Source organism: Diadema antillarum, unplaced genomic scaffold (assembly GCF_040938485.1).
Source record: "Diadema antillarum isolate AM-2024a unplaced genomic scaffold, OU_Dant_1.0 seq00001617_RagTag, whole genome shotgun sequence".
Taxonomy (NCBI): domain Eukaryota; kingdom Metazoa; phylum Echinodermata; class Echinoidea; order Diadematoida; family Diadematidae; genus Diadema; species Diadema antillarum.
The window spans coordinates 532,211-548,654 of record NW_027272329.1 but is presented as its reverse complement, the minus strand read 5'-3'; the positions used below and the strand labels follow the sequence as shown (position 1 = coordinate 548,654).

Genomic DNA, 16,444 nt, shown 5'->3' with positions numbered 1-16,444 from the left:
TCACACATGATTTATGCATGTGTGTCCATTTTAGAGCAATAGTTTCTGCAGACATATGCAAAGTATGTTTTACTTGTTGGCCTAATTCTTATCCTGACAAAAGAGATGCCACCATACCTTTCTCTCCTTCCCCTTTGCCGATCATTTGGAGCGTCACCAGCTGCTTGTAGACCCCGTTCTCTTTCATCAGCTCCTCGTGGGTGCCAAACTCCGCGATCTGGCCATCACTGAAGGCGAAGATCATGTCGGCGTTCTGGATCGTCGAGAGACGGTGGGCAATCACGATCGTGGTGCGTCCCTCCGACGCCTGCATGAAACCAATCAAGTGAGATGCAACTGCTGTGTGACATTTAGACCATGAAAAATGAGATGGTGGACAAATGGAAGTGTAATCCTGACAATATAACTGATGATGTGGTATAATTCCTTTACAATTCTCATGATGGAATCCTGTCATCCATATACAATTTGTTTCCCAATATGATGCTACGTGTATGTCAGCTCAGCATTAGGCATGAGAAAGAAGCAATTTTGAGGTATATCACAAGCACACCATATTCAATGACAAACGTACTGTCACCTGAAAAAAAAAAAAAAAACTTCTGTGGAAACTCTGAAGCTGCAGTCATATCTTAAAGAGGAAAAGACTATAGCTCATCACATGCATCTTTTTTTGAGAGAGAGAGAGAGTGGGAGGGTCTTTGTTATTTTTTTTCACTAGCTTATTTGAGAGAAGTTCTGTCAATTCTTCACAGAAATACTACAAAACAGTATAGTATAATGTTTAAGCTAGAAATCTATGTTAAGCAGGCACACAGAGACTGTTTGTGTTTGCAAGCAAAAGGTCAGGAGAACCTTGAGAGAGCTCACCCTGTCTAGAGCCTGCTGTACGACCTTCTCGCTCTCACTGTCCAGGGCAGACGTGGCCTCGTCCAGGAGCAGAATGCGAGGATTGCTGACTAGTGCCCTGGCGATGGCGACTCGCTGCTTCTGTCCGCCAGACAGCTGTGCCCCGCGTTCTCCAACCAGTGTGTCATAGCCCTGGGAAGGAAACCGAATTCGGGACAAAATATTTTGTAGAAGTTGGAAGATAACTACTCCATAATGTGCAACAGAGCAATGCATTGTTCATATTACACCAAATTGCTTCGTCTCTGAGACGAATCTGTCTGAATACACTAGCACAGCAAAACTGACTATACTGTTGCCACAATCAAGACAAACAATTCAATGATAAGCTGAGAAAAGAAAATGAGACCATGGGTGCAGGGGATGAATATGTTGTGTCTAATTGTCACCTAACCTTTGGCAACTGCATGATGAAGTCGTGGGCATTGGCCATCTTCGCCGCATTTGTGATTTCATCCATGGTGGCACCGTCACGCCCATCTGCAATATTCTGGACGATGGAGCAGTTGAAGAGGACAGGCTCCTGGCTGACCACACCGATGCGGTTTCGCAGCCAGTGGAGGTTAAGGTCGCGGATCTCATTCCCATCAACAAAGATCTAATGTACGTAGGATGCAAGTCAATTCAAAGATATGAATTTACAAAACTAAACAAAACAAATCCACTCTCATGTATTTACAGAATGTTAAGTGATTCGTCCAAGAAAAGTAGTGGCAAAACCCAACACACACACCATGCAGATACATGTATGACACATTACCTTCTCATTCACAGTCACAATACAATGGCATTGCATGGCATTGTCACATTGCTTGTACATCTGTGTGAATCTGACTAATAAAACTTACTTGTGGGGATGGTGGGGGGGGGGGGGGGGCAGCAGTTGAAAGAGGGCTATCGTTTGGATTGTATGACCGTATGTCTCCTTGGACCAGCCATCGGCTATAGCTCCCAGCTAGTAAGTGTTCAGAGCATAAAGGAGAATTAACCCTTTACAGTGTACAGTGTATCTGCTTTTAGAGTGCCAAATAGTTGGCAAAGGAAACTCCAATATGTTGTACACACTGTTCAAAGTTCATGGCACCCAAAGGGTTACAGATTGAACTCCTTTTTACCTGTCCCTCCAGTGTGTCGTAGAACCTCAGAAGCAAGTTGACCGTGGTGGACTTGCCGCACCCACTCGAACCCACGAGGGCGACAGTCTGTCCCGGCTTCACACTCAGGCTGATGCCCCTCAGGACCGGTATGTCCGGGCGGGTCGGGTAGGAGAAGTGGACCTTCTGGAAGTCAATGTTACCCTCGATGGTGGCTGGCTTGAGTCCTTTGGAAGAGCGTGTGTCAATGGTTGGTTCCTGGAATAAACAGTACAGAGGTTGCCGCAATCATTGGAGGTGTGTGACAATCAGAATAGACCAGTTACAAGTTAAACAGTGATATTCTCTCTTATAGTTCAAATTACCCAGAATTTTAAATCATCGAAACAAAACAGCTGTAAGTCTAGATATCACCCACTTAATATGCAATCCAACATGTTGATGTCAACAATCAAGCTCCCTAGTAAATGTACAGAAACATAAAGACATAAGAAACCCTTCAGGTGCACTCCACTGTACTGCTCATTACAGGTCTATCACTGTATCATTATGTTGTTTTTCTCATGTGATCTTTATCTGCTGATGAGCAGAATGTAACCTCGAACCTGCTTACAAACTAATTTTGAACACTGATGTACGTAGGAACAAGATTTAGTGGTTAAACACAAGAAATCCCCCATTTGTGGTTCTGGCAGGATCACAGCATATAACAAAGGAGACTGAGAATCAAGAGTAAACCCCGAGGATTCAACCTACCCTGTCGATGATGTCATAAAGAGTGACCGCTGCGCCCCTGGCCGTCGCCACGGTGCTAAGCGACGGGGTCATGTTGCCGATGGAGAACGAGCCAATCATGATGCAGAAGAAGACGGTCATGACCTCGCCCCCAGTCAGACGTCCCTCACTCACCATCTTTGGCCCATACCTGCAAGATCATACAAGATTCATTAGAACAGGCAGTGACGAGTTTAAAATTCACATTTTCTGTGTTTGTTTCTCAAAATATGACATATACAGCAAATCAATACAGCAAAATGACAGTACGGTGGAAAAAAGCAATACTAGGTGTGTTTCCTGATTCACAGTGCTCATGGGCCCAAATTCACGTAGGTGGTACAATTTTTGTCCACGGTTTAAACCATGGACAAAGACCGTAGTTTTGTATGGGGCACCAAGTGTTGCATGGCCTATTTCGTTATGAAATCAGTCATTTCATTAACGAAATGAACAATATTTCATTAACAAAATGGTCATTTCATCGAGGAAATGACTGATTTCGTATCAAAATAGGCCATGCTACACTTGGCGCCCCATACAAAACTACGGTCTTTGTCCATGGTTTAAACCATGGACAAAGATTGTACCAACTTCGTGAATTCGGGCCATAATGTTTGATTCTTCATCTTCAATCAAATGTTTGCCTGAAGAGAAACAATGCAGAATTCATACAATTTATGCTCCTTCCCATTCCGGCATTACATTTAAAGCCAATCAGAACCAGATGAAAGACTTTCACATGGCGACATTTGCTCCTGCGACAATTGCTCCGGTCTTATTTTCTCTATTAAGGACCTAGGGTTAAGGAATTGTGATAGGATTTTAGGTTTAGTTTCAAATGAGGATTAGGAATAGGGTTAGGGTTACATTTGTGGGTAGAATTTATGATTGGCTTAGCGTGCAAACATTTCATGGGAGTAATATTGTCGCAGGAGTACATGTCACGGAACCCTTTCACACAGAATACATCAATGGTGCTTTGAGGCAGCAGTTTTCAGAGGATGAATTATGCATATATATATCCCCCTCCAGTGGAATGCCTCATACCCGTGTACTGATGAGCAACTCGCCTATTGTCTGTGCCTATTGATTTTGCTGATTGTGGTGTATATACGCACGATTGATTTAGTTGGGAAGGTATTAAACTCGTTTCTTAGTGATCTTCCTCTTCTTTTCTTCTGGCGTGTATGTATGTATGTGTGTGTGTGTGGGGGGGGGGGGGGGGGGAGGGGGGGAGGGGGGGAGACCAAGTGATTCAGATCAGCATTGCACCTGCAATAGTTGACCTATAGTTTTACGTGGTTTGAGTTGTAATGTACTCTTCTCACAAACAAGTGTATGCGACCATCATTTTACTCCCTTTATGCAAGGGATGTTAGTATTTCACTTTTCATCAGAGTATATGACATGATAACACACAACAATGCCCAGTTAGACTCAAGCTAGGACTCAACACACCTGGAAATTTGATTGCCACTAGGAAGGACATAAGAAAGTCCAAAAAATGAAAAGGAATCAATCCATGTCATAAGTTCATACATGGGTAAAATAGGAACTTTTCTTTCACTTGAGCCCTTTGCCATTAATATGACTATGACTTTTTTGTTCTTTTTTTTTGGGGGGGGAGGGAGGGGGTTGCAATATACCAATATGATTATAATTTTTCTTTCTGTTTTGGTTGCTAAACTTTCACAAGCTTCTTAATGGTTAAATTTGTCATTTCTTCAAATTGACAACACATTTCCAACATTCAGAGTCACTCTCTCTCTAAAATTGACTTTTTTTTTTCTGATTTTGTACATATGCAATGAAGTAAACCAATTATTTCTTTAATATCACTCTCAAACATAAGTGCCTCAAATTCATAAAGAGCCTGAGGGTTTAATGGAGAGGGGTGGAGATCAACTCACCAGAAAGCCAGGGCATAGGCGGAGAACATGATGAGGAAGGTGAGGCCGAGACCAAAGGCGGTGATGAGTCCCTTCTTGATACCAAGGCGCTTCGCTCCATCCAGCTCCCTCTCGTATCTATGGAAACAGCATCATTAGTCCAGTTCAGTCCGAGTGAATCAATGAGAGGAAAGATTGACATTGCATCTTTTCATTTCACATTTCATCATTATTTTGATAGATGTACAGAACTATGACTGCCAGATATGATAACCACTTTTAGAAGACAGCAAACAAACAGGTAATATTGTGGTTTTGTTTTTTTCTCTTTTTTTTCACTGCTCTAAATTTGATGTGAGGCCATTGTTTCCAGAGATGTAAAATACATTACAGTGATATTGCATCAAACACATTTCTTGGAAACCAGGACATTGGAATCTATGATGCATGTGCGGTTCCCTCCCATTCTTCCTGGTATATTTCATTGCAAACAAAGTGGTATATTGTGTATATATCCTGACCTTTGAACTTCCTTCTGCTCTCCGCCGAAGGCAATGACGGTACGAATGCATGACAACACTTCCTCAGCAACACTGCCCGCTTTGGCGTACGCTTCTTGCTCCGCTTTGGAGAAGGATGTGATGAGCTAGCATTGATGGACAGAAAAATGTTTGGGGAAAAATAAGAAGAAGAGAACAAAGTCATTCATCTGAAAGGTTTACCCGTTGAGGACAAGTCTCGAGTATACTCGGGCAGGTGTCTATGGGAAATGCATATTGCCAGGAAGTCCCGATTCGCGAAAATTTAGACTCGCGAAATATATGGCATATACAGTAAGTACTCTTTATCAGCACACAAAATATAAAACATGAGCAAGTTAATATTGTATGTATCATTTTAAAGAGAAGAAAATTGTACTTTATCTACATTGAATTCATAGCAATCACTAGCATTTAATTCATTCAGCAATAAAAGCATTCCAACATGTAGGCCTACTAATAAACAGGATATCCAGATAACTGCGAAGGTTTGTGCCAATTACAAGTATGGGATATCCTGTATCTGGTCCTACATGGGGTAACATGAGATGAATGGGATAATCATACGACTTCAACAAACATACTGAACTTCCTGTTGGGTGTTGGATCCTAGTGAGTCTAGTGTATAGTCTGTGGAAATTCAACCCGTTGAGGATGGTTTGGTTTTGCTACAACACACATTTCCCATAGACACCTGCCCTAGTATACTCGGGACTCGTCCTCAACGGGTCAAGAATCCCGTATGGAAAGGACACAAAATATTCTATCACTTCTTCTTTTTTTTTTGCCAATTTCAATTTCAGTTTATTTACTATTACAGCTACCACGATTACCACAGAAGAATCGGGGAGATTCTGACGCACAATCGGGAACTTAAGATACTTGCACAGCTGGTGCCACGTTCTCAAAAGTGACGGCCCAGTTAACTCTTTATGTGCCACGTTCACACGTCCGACTCAGTCGACGGCGTGCCAACTTCGCATATTCTGCTCAACAAACAAAGCCGCCGAAACCGATCGATAAATCGCTAATCCCCCGGTACACTGAAAGCGCTTCTCGCGCCTTTGTTCCTCTCACTTACGGCTTGCAGTCTATGTGGTGGTTAACTATCAAGCGGTGTTCCTAACTAGATTTGCGTTTACATTCTAAGTTTCTGTCATGGTTTTATGTGCAAAATTCATGCCTTTACAGTAATGTAGCAACTGGTCATTTAAAAGAAATATTGAAAATAGATTTATCATACAATGTATATCGAAGCAAAGTTTGGCATTCCTCTAACACTTTGCTCATTATTATGTACAGCCTAACAGAAATTTGAAGAAGTAATACGAATTGGAAACACAGAATCCTTTCTCAAAGCATGAGTACCTTCGTGTCTGAGAATAACGTGGCACGCAGGGGGTTTCCACCATGGCACATAAAGAGTTAATATCTCTGGTGCCACTTCCTGGTACAAAGTGATTTATCATTACGGTTTATTTAGTACTCATTATTTGCATGCTAACATAGCACCTACTACTTTGTCCATGCACAAACCTGTTTGTCCTCTCTTTTGGAAATTAAGATTGTACAGACTGAAGACTAGACCTGATTATACTCAGGTAGGTAGGTATCTATGGAAAATGCGTGTTACAGAAATATCAGCTTGTCCTCATCATGCTAATGCACCATGCTAAGGCTTTTAATAATAACAATTTTTTTTATAAAAACAGTGAGAAGAAAATTCAAGCACCAAAATGACAAAGGCAATTTCAGATTGACCAAATGTCAGTGTTGGACTTTTTTTAATGTCCAAGATATTGCAGATGATATAGTTGCAAAGTAAAAAAATAAATAATAATAAAATATATATATATATATATATGTGTATATATATATATATATATATATATATATATATATTCTTCTTTTTTTTTTAAACCAGGGACTGAATTACAGTACATTCAAAAGTTCAAGATACAATTAGGTGTCACAATGAACAAAGCAAGTGCTTATTAAACTTATGAAATATCTGGCCATTCCATGTTCATATTAAACCATTTGCACTGTCTTTTATCCCCATAAAGGTCAAAAGGCTTAACTTCCAAGACAGGTGACCAAGTCCACAAACAGATGAACCCTATAGCAGATGACCACTAGCGTCTGAACAAATTATCACAAAGGAATACCACATCTATGATAACTTTATTAAAAAGCAGATAACACAAGCAGGTGATTGTGCAAGAAAAGAGACCACGAAGACAGGTTTTACTGTTCAATGCACAGAAACCACCCCCCCCCCCCAAAAAAAAAAAAACAACAACAACAACAACAACAAACAAACAAACAAAAACAAAAACAAAGACAATTGGTTTATACAAGGACAACAGAGGGACATTGAGACCAAAATTACACATTGAACAAACCAATTATCCTCACAGCAATAATACTCTGTTTACACACAGAGTTTTACTGCCAGCATGACCTTTACTCTGGCTTCTTTTGCAGATTAAAGATGAGCCTCCTTGTTTTTATGAGTGGGCAATTTATGACCTCATCTGTCAATGAGTAACTTTGACAAAAATGAATGCCTCTTTTTAAAGGCCAGAACAGTAATTCTACAATTCATTTTATTTCATGTTGGAAGAAAAATGAGAATGAAATAAATGAATTGAATTGAATTGAATTGAATTGAATTGAATTGAATTGAATTGAATTGAATTGAATTGAATTGAATTGAATTGAATTGAATTGAATTGAATTGAATTGAATTGAACTGAATTGAACTGAATTTCCAGCAACAACAAAAGACTACCTCATTGCAGTATGCTTTAAACACTTGACTTTCTTTTCTACATCACACAGCAGAGATGTCAACATGGCAAACAGTTTTGCAGCACTCAGAGGGCATGTGTCACGCATTTTCTTTGTGATTGGTAGGGAAACACTATTTTTACCTTTCATGCAAGACATGCGTAGTGATACACTTTTGGAAAAACAGGGCAAAGTGGACATGGGTTTGAAGCAACACGAATGGTACACAAATGTATAATAGTAGGTGTGGATTTAGTAGTTAGAACTCTAAATGTAATTTTATTTTTGACAGCTCATAAAAGTAATGATAGTGCTTACCAACCATCCCCCCCCCCCCCCCGATCTAAATTTGTTGATGAATGAGTAAAACAGTTTTCCAAGAGTACTCTGCAATGATGCAGTCTTTGCTATAGAAATCACTTCAATCTCGAGGGTGAACTTGTGATTATCTCATACCTACCACGCCAACTGTCATTTCAGGCTAAAAGTGAACTTATTCAGACTGTTAAAATTCTTTCTCTTTAAGTTTGTTTTTCTCGAAGATAACAGCTACTCTCTGTTGTATCATGAGGGGCACATAAATCATTACAGGTCACAAATTGGTGCAATACTCTCAGGATTGGTATACTGCAAAAAAAAAACAACAACACTATAAGCAATTTATGACCTTCATTCAATGGGAAGGTCCCGTGACCAGGATCTAACGGTGCAACATGACATGTTTAGCGGATGACTGCTGGCAATTGTTACGTTTTCATGACAAACAGTCCATAGTCCTCTCCTGTCATTTTGTCATGGAAAATTGCTCATTGTTCGCTCATCTGCTGATTTATTCACATGAAGACCAAACCTCTTCTGTATGAGATGATGAAATCCCAAAAGGCTTTGCACAAGACACCATGCCAGATTCTAGCAAGCAATTAGTGGGGTTATGAGGCCGGATTATGAATACAATGAACAATACAACATTTTATGCAGTAACTGGTCAAATTGAATTTCTTCTTTGAAGACCCACTGCATTTATCAACGCTGCTATCTAGAAGGACAAAAATTTGGCATGAAAATCACCAATAGGATACAATATTGCACTTTAACGCATACTTTAAAAACGTGTTAGCTTTTGTGATGCCTGTATACAGCTATGTAAGAGAAAGGAAATAACATTCCTCTACAGCCTTAGTACTGTCTGATGTCTTCAATAATACGGCAATCATGCGCAAAATTCATTCAACTGTCCTTTTTTCCACAGGGTGGCTCCATCAGTAAGTTCATCACTGCTGTTTGTGAAGGCCCTGCTTCACATTTCCCATGTGATTTAAAGCAATGTACAGATACTGTCACTGGATAAAGAGCAGAAACAAACAGTAAATGTATGCACACCATGTAACTGGTCACATGATATAAAGCTGGTACTCACATAGGCCATGAAGCCTCCAGCAATGGCCAGGAGTGGTGTGAGTGACATGATGACCAGCGTCAGCTCCCAGCTCTTCCAAAACCCGATGCCGAACCCTAGAGGGAGCCATAACAAATGAACAAAGTTAAGCAAGTACTGTAAAAGTGGAAATTTTTGTGGTGTGGAAATTTTCACACATTTTGCACGAAACCAGCAGAATTAAAAACACACAAAATTCATCTCACCCATCCGAGTGCGAAAACTTACCCACGCCATAATAACCACTTTATAGTAACCTCATCTTTCCTTGTCTGATAATTTCTATTGATAATTTGATTCCATATTAATATTTCCATAGTTGCCCCATCAAGGATTACAGAATGCTTGCATAAAAATTGCTTTCCAAATCAAGAGAGTATTTATGGTGGTATTGATAATCATCAAAAGCTCTATCATCACCATCATCATAATTTTGATAGTTCCCTCTTCATCATGGTTTAGAGGATGCTTGTTTAAAAATTGCTTTCCAAACCTGAAGAGTATACAGTATGGTGGTGGTAATAGTAATCTTTATCAACTTCATCATCACCATCATCATCTTTAGTATTATCATTATCATTATCATCTCATTATCATTATCATACTTTCATAATTGTTAGAGATTCATTAATAATTTATATATATACAATGTATGTGTGTGTGTGTGTGTGTGTGTGTGTGTGTTTGTGTGTGTGTTACCAATCTACAATGTACGACACTATTTGCAGGCACAGTAGGATGCAAATGACAGCTTATGAATAAGAAAGTAATTTGTCAACATAAATTTCTTGAGGTTTGGTCTGAATGTTTCAATATACACTCAGCAAAAAAAGAAAGTAAACGCTTTTTCAAGTTTAGATTTCTCATAGAATATTTGGCTGAAAGCTAATGTATTATATACCATATTGAAGGTAATGTAATTGGCTATCAACCTGGTAGATCATCAAAAAGGGAAATTTTAAGCATGAGTGAACACCATTGTTTTTCTCTTCCAGGGCACAAAAGTAACAATTGCAAAACTGAACAATTTGCCATTCATGCGTTTGTGCTCTTCCATAGAAAAATAAGAACAACAACAAATTTCGCACAAAAAGAAACATGAGTTAAGTTGCAAAAACAAACCTTTGATCTCTATGATATCTTTAAAGACCAAAAGATCAATGAAGACTAAAAATAAAGGGGGGAAATAAAGCATATTATGTCACATCTAAATTCAAATGAAATATGAGAACAAGTAATAATTATCAAAAATTGTACAAATTTGAGCTTTTTTTCAAATTTGGAAATTGTAAATAATGTTTGGTTTTTGAAATTGTCACATGGATTCTTAAATCACTAGATTGAAAGAAATAAACAAAGAAATTCTGCTCATTTAACCATCTTTATGCTTATTATTCCCTATGTCATTTTTGAAGTTTGACTTGACAGAAAATTTTTGTTTTTCCCTTTTCGTTTCCCAATTTGTTTTTTTAGAGATTATAAAGAGATAAAGAGAACGAAAACTTATTTTTCCTATTTCACTCATGTCTCTCATTGTGTTAAACTGGTCTTCTGTTGTCAATGTTATCGTGAAGGGCATTTGCAAATGAAAGAGAATGTGTCAATTTTTGCAATTTTCAATTTTGTGCCTTGGAGGACAAAAATGAATGTGCTTACTCATGCATAAAGTTTTAATTCTAATTAACCTATTAGCTTAATAGGCAATCAAATTACCTTTAATATGGTATATAATACATTGATTTTCATAAAAATCTTCTATGAAAAATATGACCTCGAAAAAGTGTTTACTTTCTTTTTTTGCTGAGTGTACTTTACCTTACTTGATGTTTGCTTTAATTTTTGGCATATTATTCAGTTTGTTGCAATGCATTCTTAAGTCAAGCAGTTGGAGGGGAGTAATTAGGTCAACTCACCAGCTACCACTGGAAAAAAAAAAGAATTCCTGCCTAGCTCAAAATTTGGATTCTCAGTAATGAACCAAAATATGTTATTTTTAATTGACTTACTCAAATTCTAAAGTTTGTCTCTTTATACCAGGGAGAGTAATCTTTTCTCAACCCACCGTCTAAATTTGGCTGCTCAAAACAAACCAAAATCAAGATGTAACTTTTTCTTCTTTTTTTCTGGACCATATCCTCTTGGACAGGTGTTGTTTGCACTGGGAAATGTTTTCATTGATTTTCAAGCACTGCATGCCTGAGTGACCCCAATCTTTAAATCCTCTTTTCTATTTTTTCTACAAACTGCAGCCCCTAACTCTCTGTTGTATTCAATCAACTCTTGTTGTTGTTGTTGTTGTCCAATGAGTTCATAGGATGGTCAGATTCAGCTATTCAAGTTATATCATCATCTTAAAACTCCAAGCTTCCTCTTTTAAACTACTGTATGTAGGAAAGTGGAAATTCATTTTGGCCTACTTCTTTGTGAGTTTTGAGCTTGGTAGTCACAAGCATGTAAACCACATACCCGTCAGAAACTGAGCAAGGAACTGAAGACAGACAGCCACTTTGTCACCTAGACCCTCTCTAACTCTCTCCAAATCGCTGCAGGAAAGAAGAAAAAGTGAGAAAGATGGGGTAAAAGAGAAAAGAGGAAAAGTTTAGATTTTTGTCTTTTTTTTTTTTTTAGGACACCAGAAACATGCTGAGAATGAGGAAAGGTATACAATGAAAATTTGGAAGCTGGAAGGAAAAATGTGAATGGAATGAGGGGCAAAATGACAAATACATGTATCACATTCAAGACATGTGCTTTAGAGGCTAAATCATCCAGGAAATAAGGCAAATTTCACTGAAAAGAAATTATTTTATCGAAAAATCATGAGCTCAAGTTCAAATCATTAAATTTATCCTCAGTTACCACTCATCATAATGAAACACAGCACATACTAGGCATCCGCCAATTCTATGTATTACTCTTTTAATTAATATCGAAATATACACAGGCATATTTAGGAAGAAGTTTGTTATCACCACGGTTCAAAGAACAGCCTTTGTTTATCCAAGGCTGCCTAAACCCAAGTTTGAAAATCTCAGAGGTGCAGGCCAGGCAACAGAGTTCAAAGTCAAGTTCTTTTGTCATGCTTTATGATCTTGACACGTCAAACTACAGACTCTAAATGCAGTAATTGGGTCAAATTGAACTCTTATCACATACATTGTAGAGCAGACCAAAGACTGCAGACAGCCTTACGTGGAGCTCATAATTGGTAAATGGTGATTTAACTTCTCCACTCCCTTGCCCCACTGATTTTTAAAGTAGGATAGTGTGCCTAACAACTCACTGCCTGAATCCATGGAGGACAGACTGATCATGCTAAAACACGCATTTCCCATAGACACTTGCCTGAGTATACTAGGAACTCATCCTCAACTGGTTATAAAAAGCTAGTAAACCAGTGGTTTCCAGTATCATGGGTTCCTGATACAGGGGTATTCAATTTATTAGGGCTACTCATGTCTATTGGTGTAGGATTTGAATCATACGTGTAGATAATCTCTCCTTTGAATGTGAAAGTTGTAACTGAAGTGTGTAATGCTCAAAAAGACACTTTGAGTCATTGAGCAAAGTCTGTTTTCAACGAATCCATTCACTTAAGCAGAAAGTACTATAAGGTACCTTTGAGGTCAACACAGAAGAAACTAAATATCAATTTTTTTTTTTAATCTAAAATTTGGCATTTTTCCAAAACTTCTCATGGTAGACTAGCTGTCCATAATATGATCATGCATCTGGCATTCAGTGGTGACCATATACCATCTCTATTTACCACTTATTTTTTACAGATACAGGCAGTGATGTCTAGACATATTCAGCAAAGGGTCATGCTCAAATTCCTCTGGAATTGCTCCATACAGTAACCCTGAATACACTTTTGTTAGGCAACAATGGGATATCAAAATGAGTATTTCACTGGTGGACCCAAACCATCAACTTTGAATTAAAGGACAAGTTCACCTTCATAAACATAAGGATTAAGAAAATGCAACAATATTAGTAGAACACATCAGTGAAAGTTTGAGGAAAATTGGACAATCGATGCAAAAGTTATGAATTTTTTAAATTTTTGTGTTGGAACCGCTGGATGAGGAGACTACTACAGCTTGTGAGTCATATGCGTACAACAGTATAAAGAAAATGTAAAAGAAAATTCAACATATTTTCACTTTTTTCGCATAATAAAAGAGCACTTGACTTGCCTTTTTCTAAAGGCAGGGGGAATAATATTACCCATAACATATGTCGGTAACGAATCAGGGGAATGTGTACTTTTTTCAAAAGATGGAATTTTGTGAAATTCTCTTTATATTTTCCTTATATCGTTGTACGCAAGTTATTCATACACTGCAGTAGTCTTCTCATCCAGCGGGTACTGCACAAAAATTTCAAAAATTCATAACTTTTGAACGGATTGTCTGATTTTCCTCAAACTTTCACTGATGTGTTCTACTAATATTGCTACATTCTCTCAATCCTTATGTTTATGAAGGTGAACTTGTCCTTTAACCAACCCACAATAGATGATCCAGTGATCTCATTATGGCAAAAATTTTCAACAGCCAACGTACTGAATCTACACAGGGACTACTACTGAACAGGTAGGGTTCCATGACATTTGCTCCTGCGACAATTGAGGGCAGCACTTTTCTACTGGAAGAAGAATTGCTCCTAGATGAAATATCTGAATGATAAGAAGAATTCTACAGTTCATGATGCTATGTATGAACAACAATATAAAGAAATTATTAGGAGAATTCCATGAAATATTACTTCTCATGAAAAGTAAACATTCCATTGACATACTGACAAATGTTAGGGGCAATATCATTCCCCTTGCATGCTTTCTGAAAGAGGTACCTACATTTAAGAGTGCTTTATTATTATGCTAAAAAAGTGAAAATTTGTTGAATTTCCTTAGTTTATATTTTCTTTATGACTGTACTAGAAGTCTTCTCATCCAGCAATGACAGAACTGAAACTTAGGAAGAATTGAAACTTTTTAATTGATTGTCCTATTTTCTCTTCAAACTTTGCCGAAGTGTCCTTCTAATATTGCTGCTTTCACTCAGGGTACATTTTGGGGTTCAGTTTCATTAAATCCATTCCCTGCATGCGTTTTCAGTTTTCGTAGACTTTGTGCAATAAAGACAAACTCCAGGAGGCAAAGGGTTAATACTGCACTCACTCTGCAAGACGCGAGGTGAGCTCCCCGCTCTGGTGCTCATCAAACCACGCAATCTCCTGATGGAGTATGGCGTTAAAGAACTCCTTCCGAAGCTTGTGAGTCTGTCGCTCACAGGACAGACTCCACAAAGACACCTGGTCAATAGAAACCATACCATCGTCACAAATACAATGATTATGATACAACCGTAGCAGTGTAAATTTGAATTTGAATGAAAATAATTATGTGAATGTCAATGAGACTGAGAATGTGGGTGATAAGGATGATGTGAATGTATGAACCTATGAGTGCAGGTGTTGGTGTGAATGTGAATGCGAATGTGAGTGTGAGTGTGAATATGAATATGAGTGTGAGTGTGAGTGTGAGTGTGAGTGTGAGTGTGAATGTGAATGTGAATGTGAATGTGAATGTGAATGTGAATGTGAATGTGAATGTGAATGTGAATGTGAATGTGAATGTGAGTGTGAGTGTGAGTGTGAATGTGAGTGAGAATGAGATGAGTTAGAATGTGAGTGAGAATGAGATGAGTTAGAATGTAGGTAATGTGGGTGTGAATGGCAGTGTGAATATGAACTTGACCAGGAGTGTGAATGTGAATGTGTGTACGTGGATGAGGGGAAGACAAATGCCCAGAGCAATTCACTAGCCCACAATGACTTAAAAGGCATAATTTACCATTAAGTTTGCAGATCAAAAACCCAGCATTAATGCTTCAAAATAGTTCCAAAATGTGAGTTAGGGATAGAAACAAGCATGGTAAAAATTTGAATTAGTGTAATCAATGTCAAGTATTGTTAAATATACAACATTTGAACAATGGTTACAATTAAAATGTTTCCAGACTAAACTGTCTATAGTAACAGTTTACTGAGAAAACTAACTAGTGATGATCTCCAAGACAGACTCCTTAAATAATGTTAGGTTCTATAATTGCAAAATTCTTTATGGTAGGATGTTTTGTGCTCCAACTGACCTACACATACATGTATGCATCAAATGTGATATCTTGCACATTTCTGAAATCATTGCTCCCAAAAGGTAAATAGGGCCTTTTTAAGTTTATAATGTTTTCACTGCAACTGTACGTATGGTTGACAAAATACACCACACACACACACACACACACACACACACAAAAGTACGAAAATGTTTACTATTGAAATTGTCATCCCACACAAATGATTAGATTTCTTTCAATTGCAGAGTTTGCTGCGTGCATACCTGTGTGTAAGATGCAGCCACAACAGCAAGTCCGACGTACGTGAAAATGAGTGCATACTCCCTCATCTGATTGTCAAACTCTTTAAGGGGGTTAACGTCCGGGGGAAAGGTGAAATCTGGGGGTAACGTATATTCGCCAGGGATGACGGGGGCAGCAGCGGTCTCGTTTGAGCCGACCTCAATGAATTCGTCGACGAGATCGCCAAAGAAAAGGTTCAGCACTGGCCAACCAGCCCCGTGCACAAGAGCCGCTATACCCCCGACCAGCATGATGAAGAAATCAAAGGGCGTTGCATAGCGGAACTGCAGGAGACAAGAGCGTTAAACACATCTAAGGGTTAAAAAAAAAAATTCCTCAGGGCACTGCAAATAGTATGTAAATGCCCCTACAGGTGCAGGGCACTTTGGAACACTTACATATTTTTTTTCCACTCGCACTTGGCCTAATCTCTGTAATGCATCATGGGAAACTGTCATCAACACTGAGACCATGAGCACAATGTTAGCACTGTTTAAACGTCTCTTTAATACATGTACATGTACCTGGTGATAAGCACAATCAGGGTATGCAATCATGACTTTCTCACTTTAAAAAATTGTAA

The 16,444-nt window shown here is 38.5% G+C and overlaps 1 protein-coding gene across 1 annotated transcript in view; it reads right to left on the bottom strand.

Moving 5' to 3' along the window:
- Nucleotides 1-16,121, bottom strand: part of LOC139711140 (ATP-dependent translocase ABCB1-like) — a 42,242-nt gene extending 26,121 nt beyond the window's left edge. The window contains exons 1-11 of the mRNA XM_071623059.1: nt 15,843-16,121; nt 14,622-14,755; nt 11,903-11,979; nt 9,419-9,513; nt 5,191-5,315; nt 4,691-4,807; nt 2,760-2,928; nt 2,025-2,261; nt 1,304-1,507; nt 871-1,041; nt 118-307 (exon numbers count right to left, since the gene is read on the bottom strand). Of these exons, the coding sequence (XP_071479160.1) occupies nt 118-307; nt 871-1,041; nt 1,304-1,507; nt 2,025-2,261; nt 2,760-2,928; nt 4,691-4,807; nt 5,191-5,315; nt 9,419-9,513; nt 11,903-11,979; nt 14,622-14,755; nt 15,843-16,112 (1,789 nt within the window). The 5' untranslated portion in view covers nt 16,113-16,121. The remainder of the gene's footprint in view (nt 1-117; nt 308-870; nt 1,042-1,303; nt 1,508-2,024; nt 2,262-2,759; nt 2,929-4,690; nt 4,808-5,190; nt 5,316-9,418; nt 9,514-11,902; nt 11,980-14,621; nt 14,756-15,842) is intronic.
- Between the last annotated feature and the right edge of the window lie 323 nt (nt 16,122-16,444).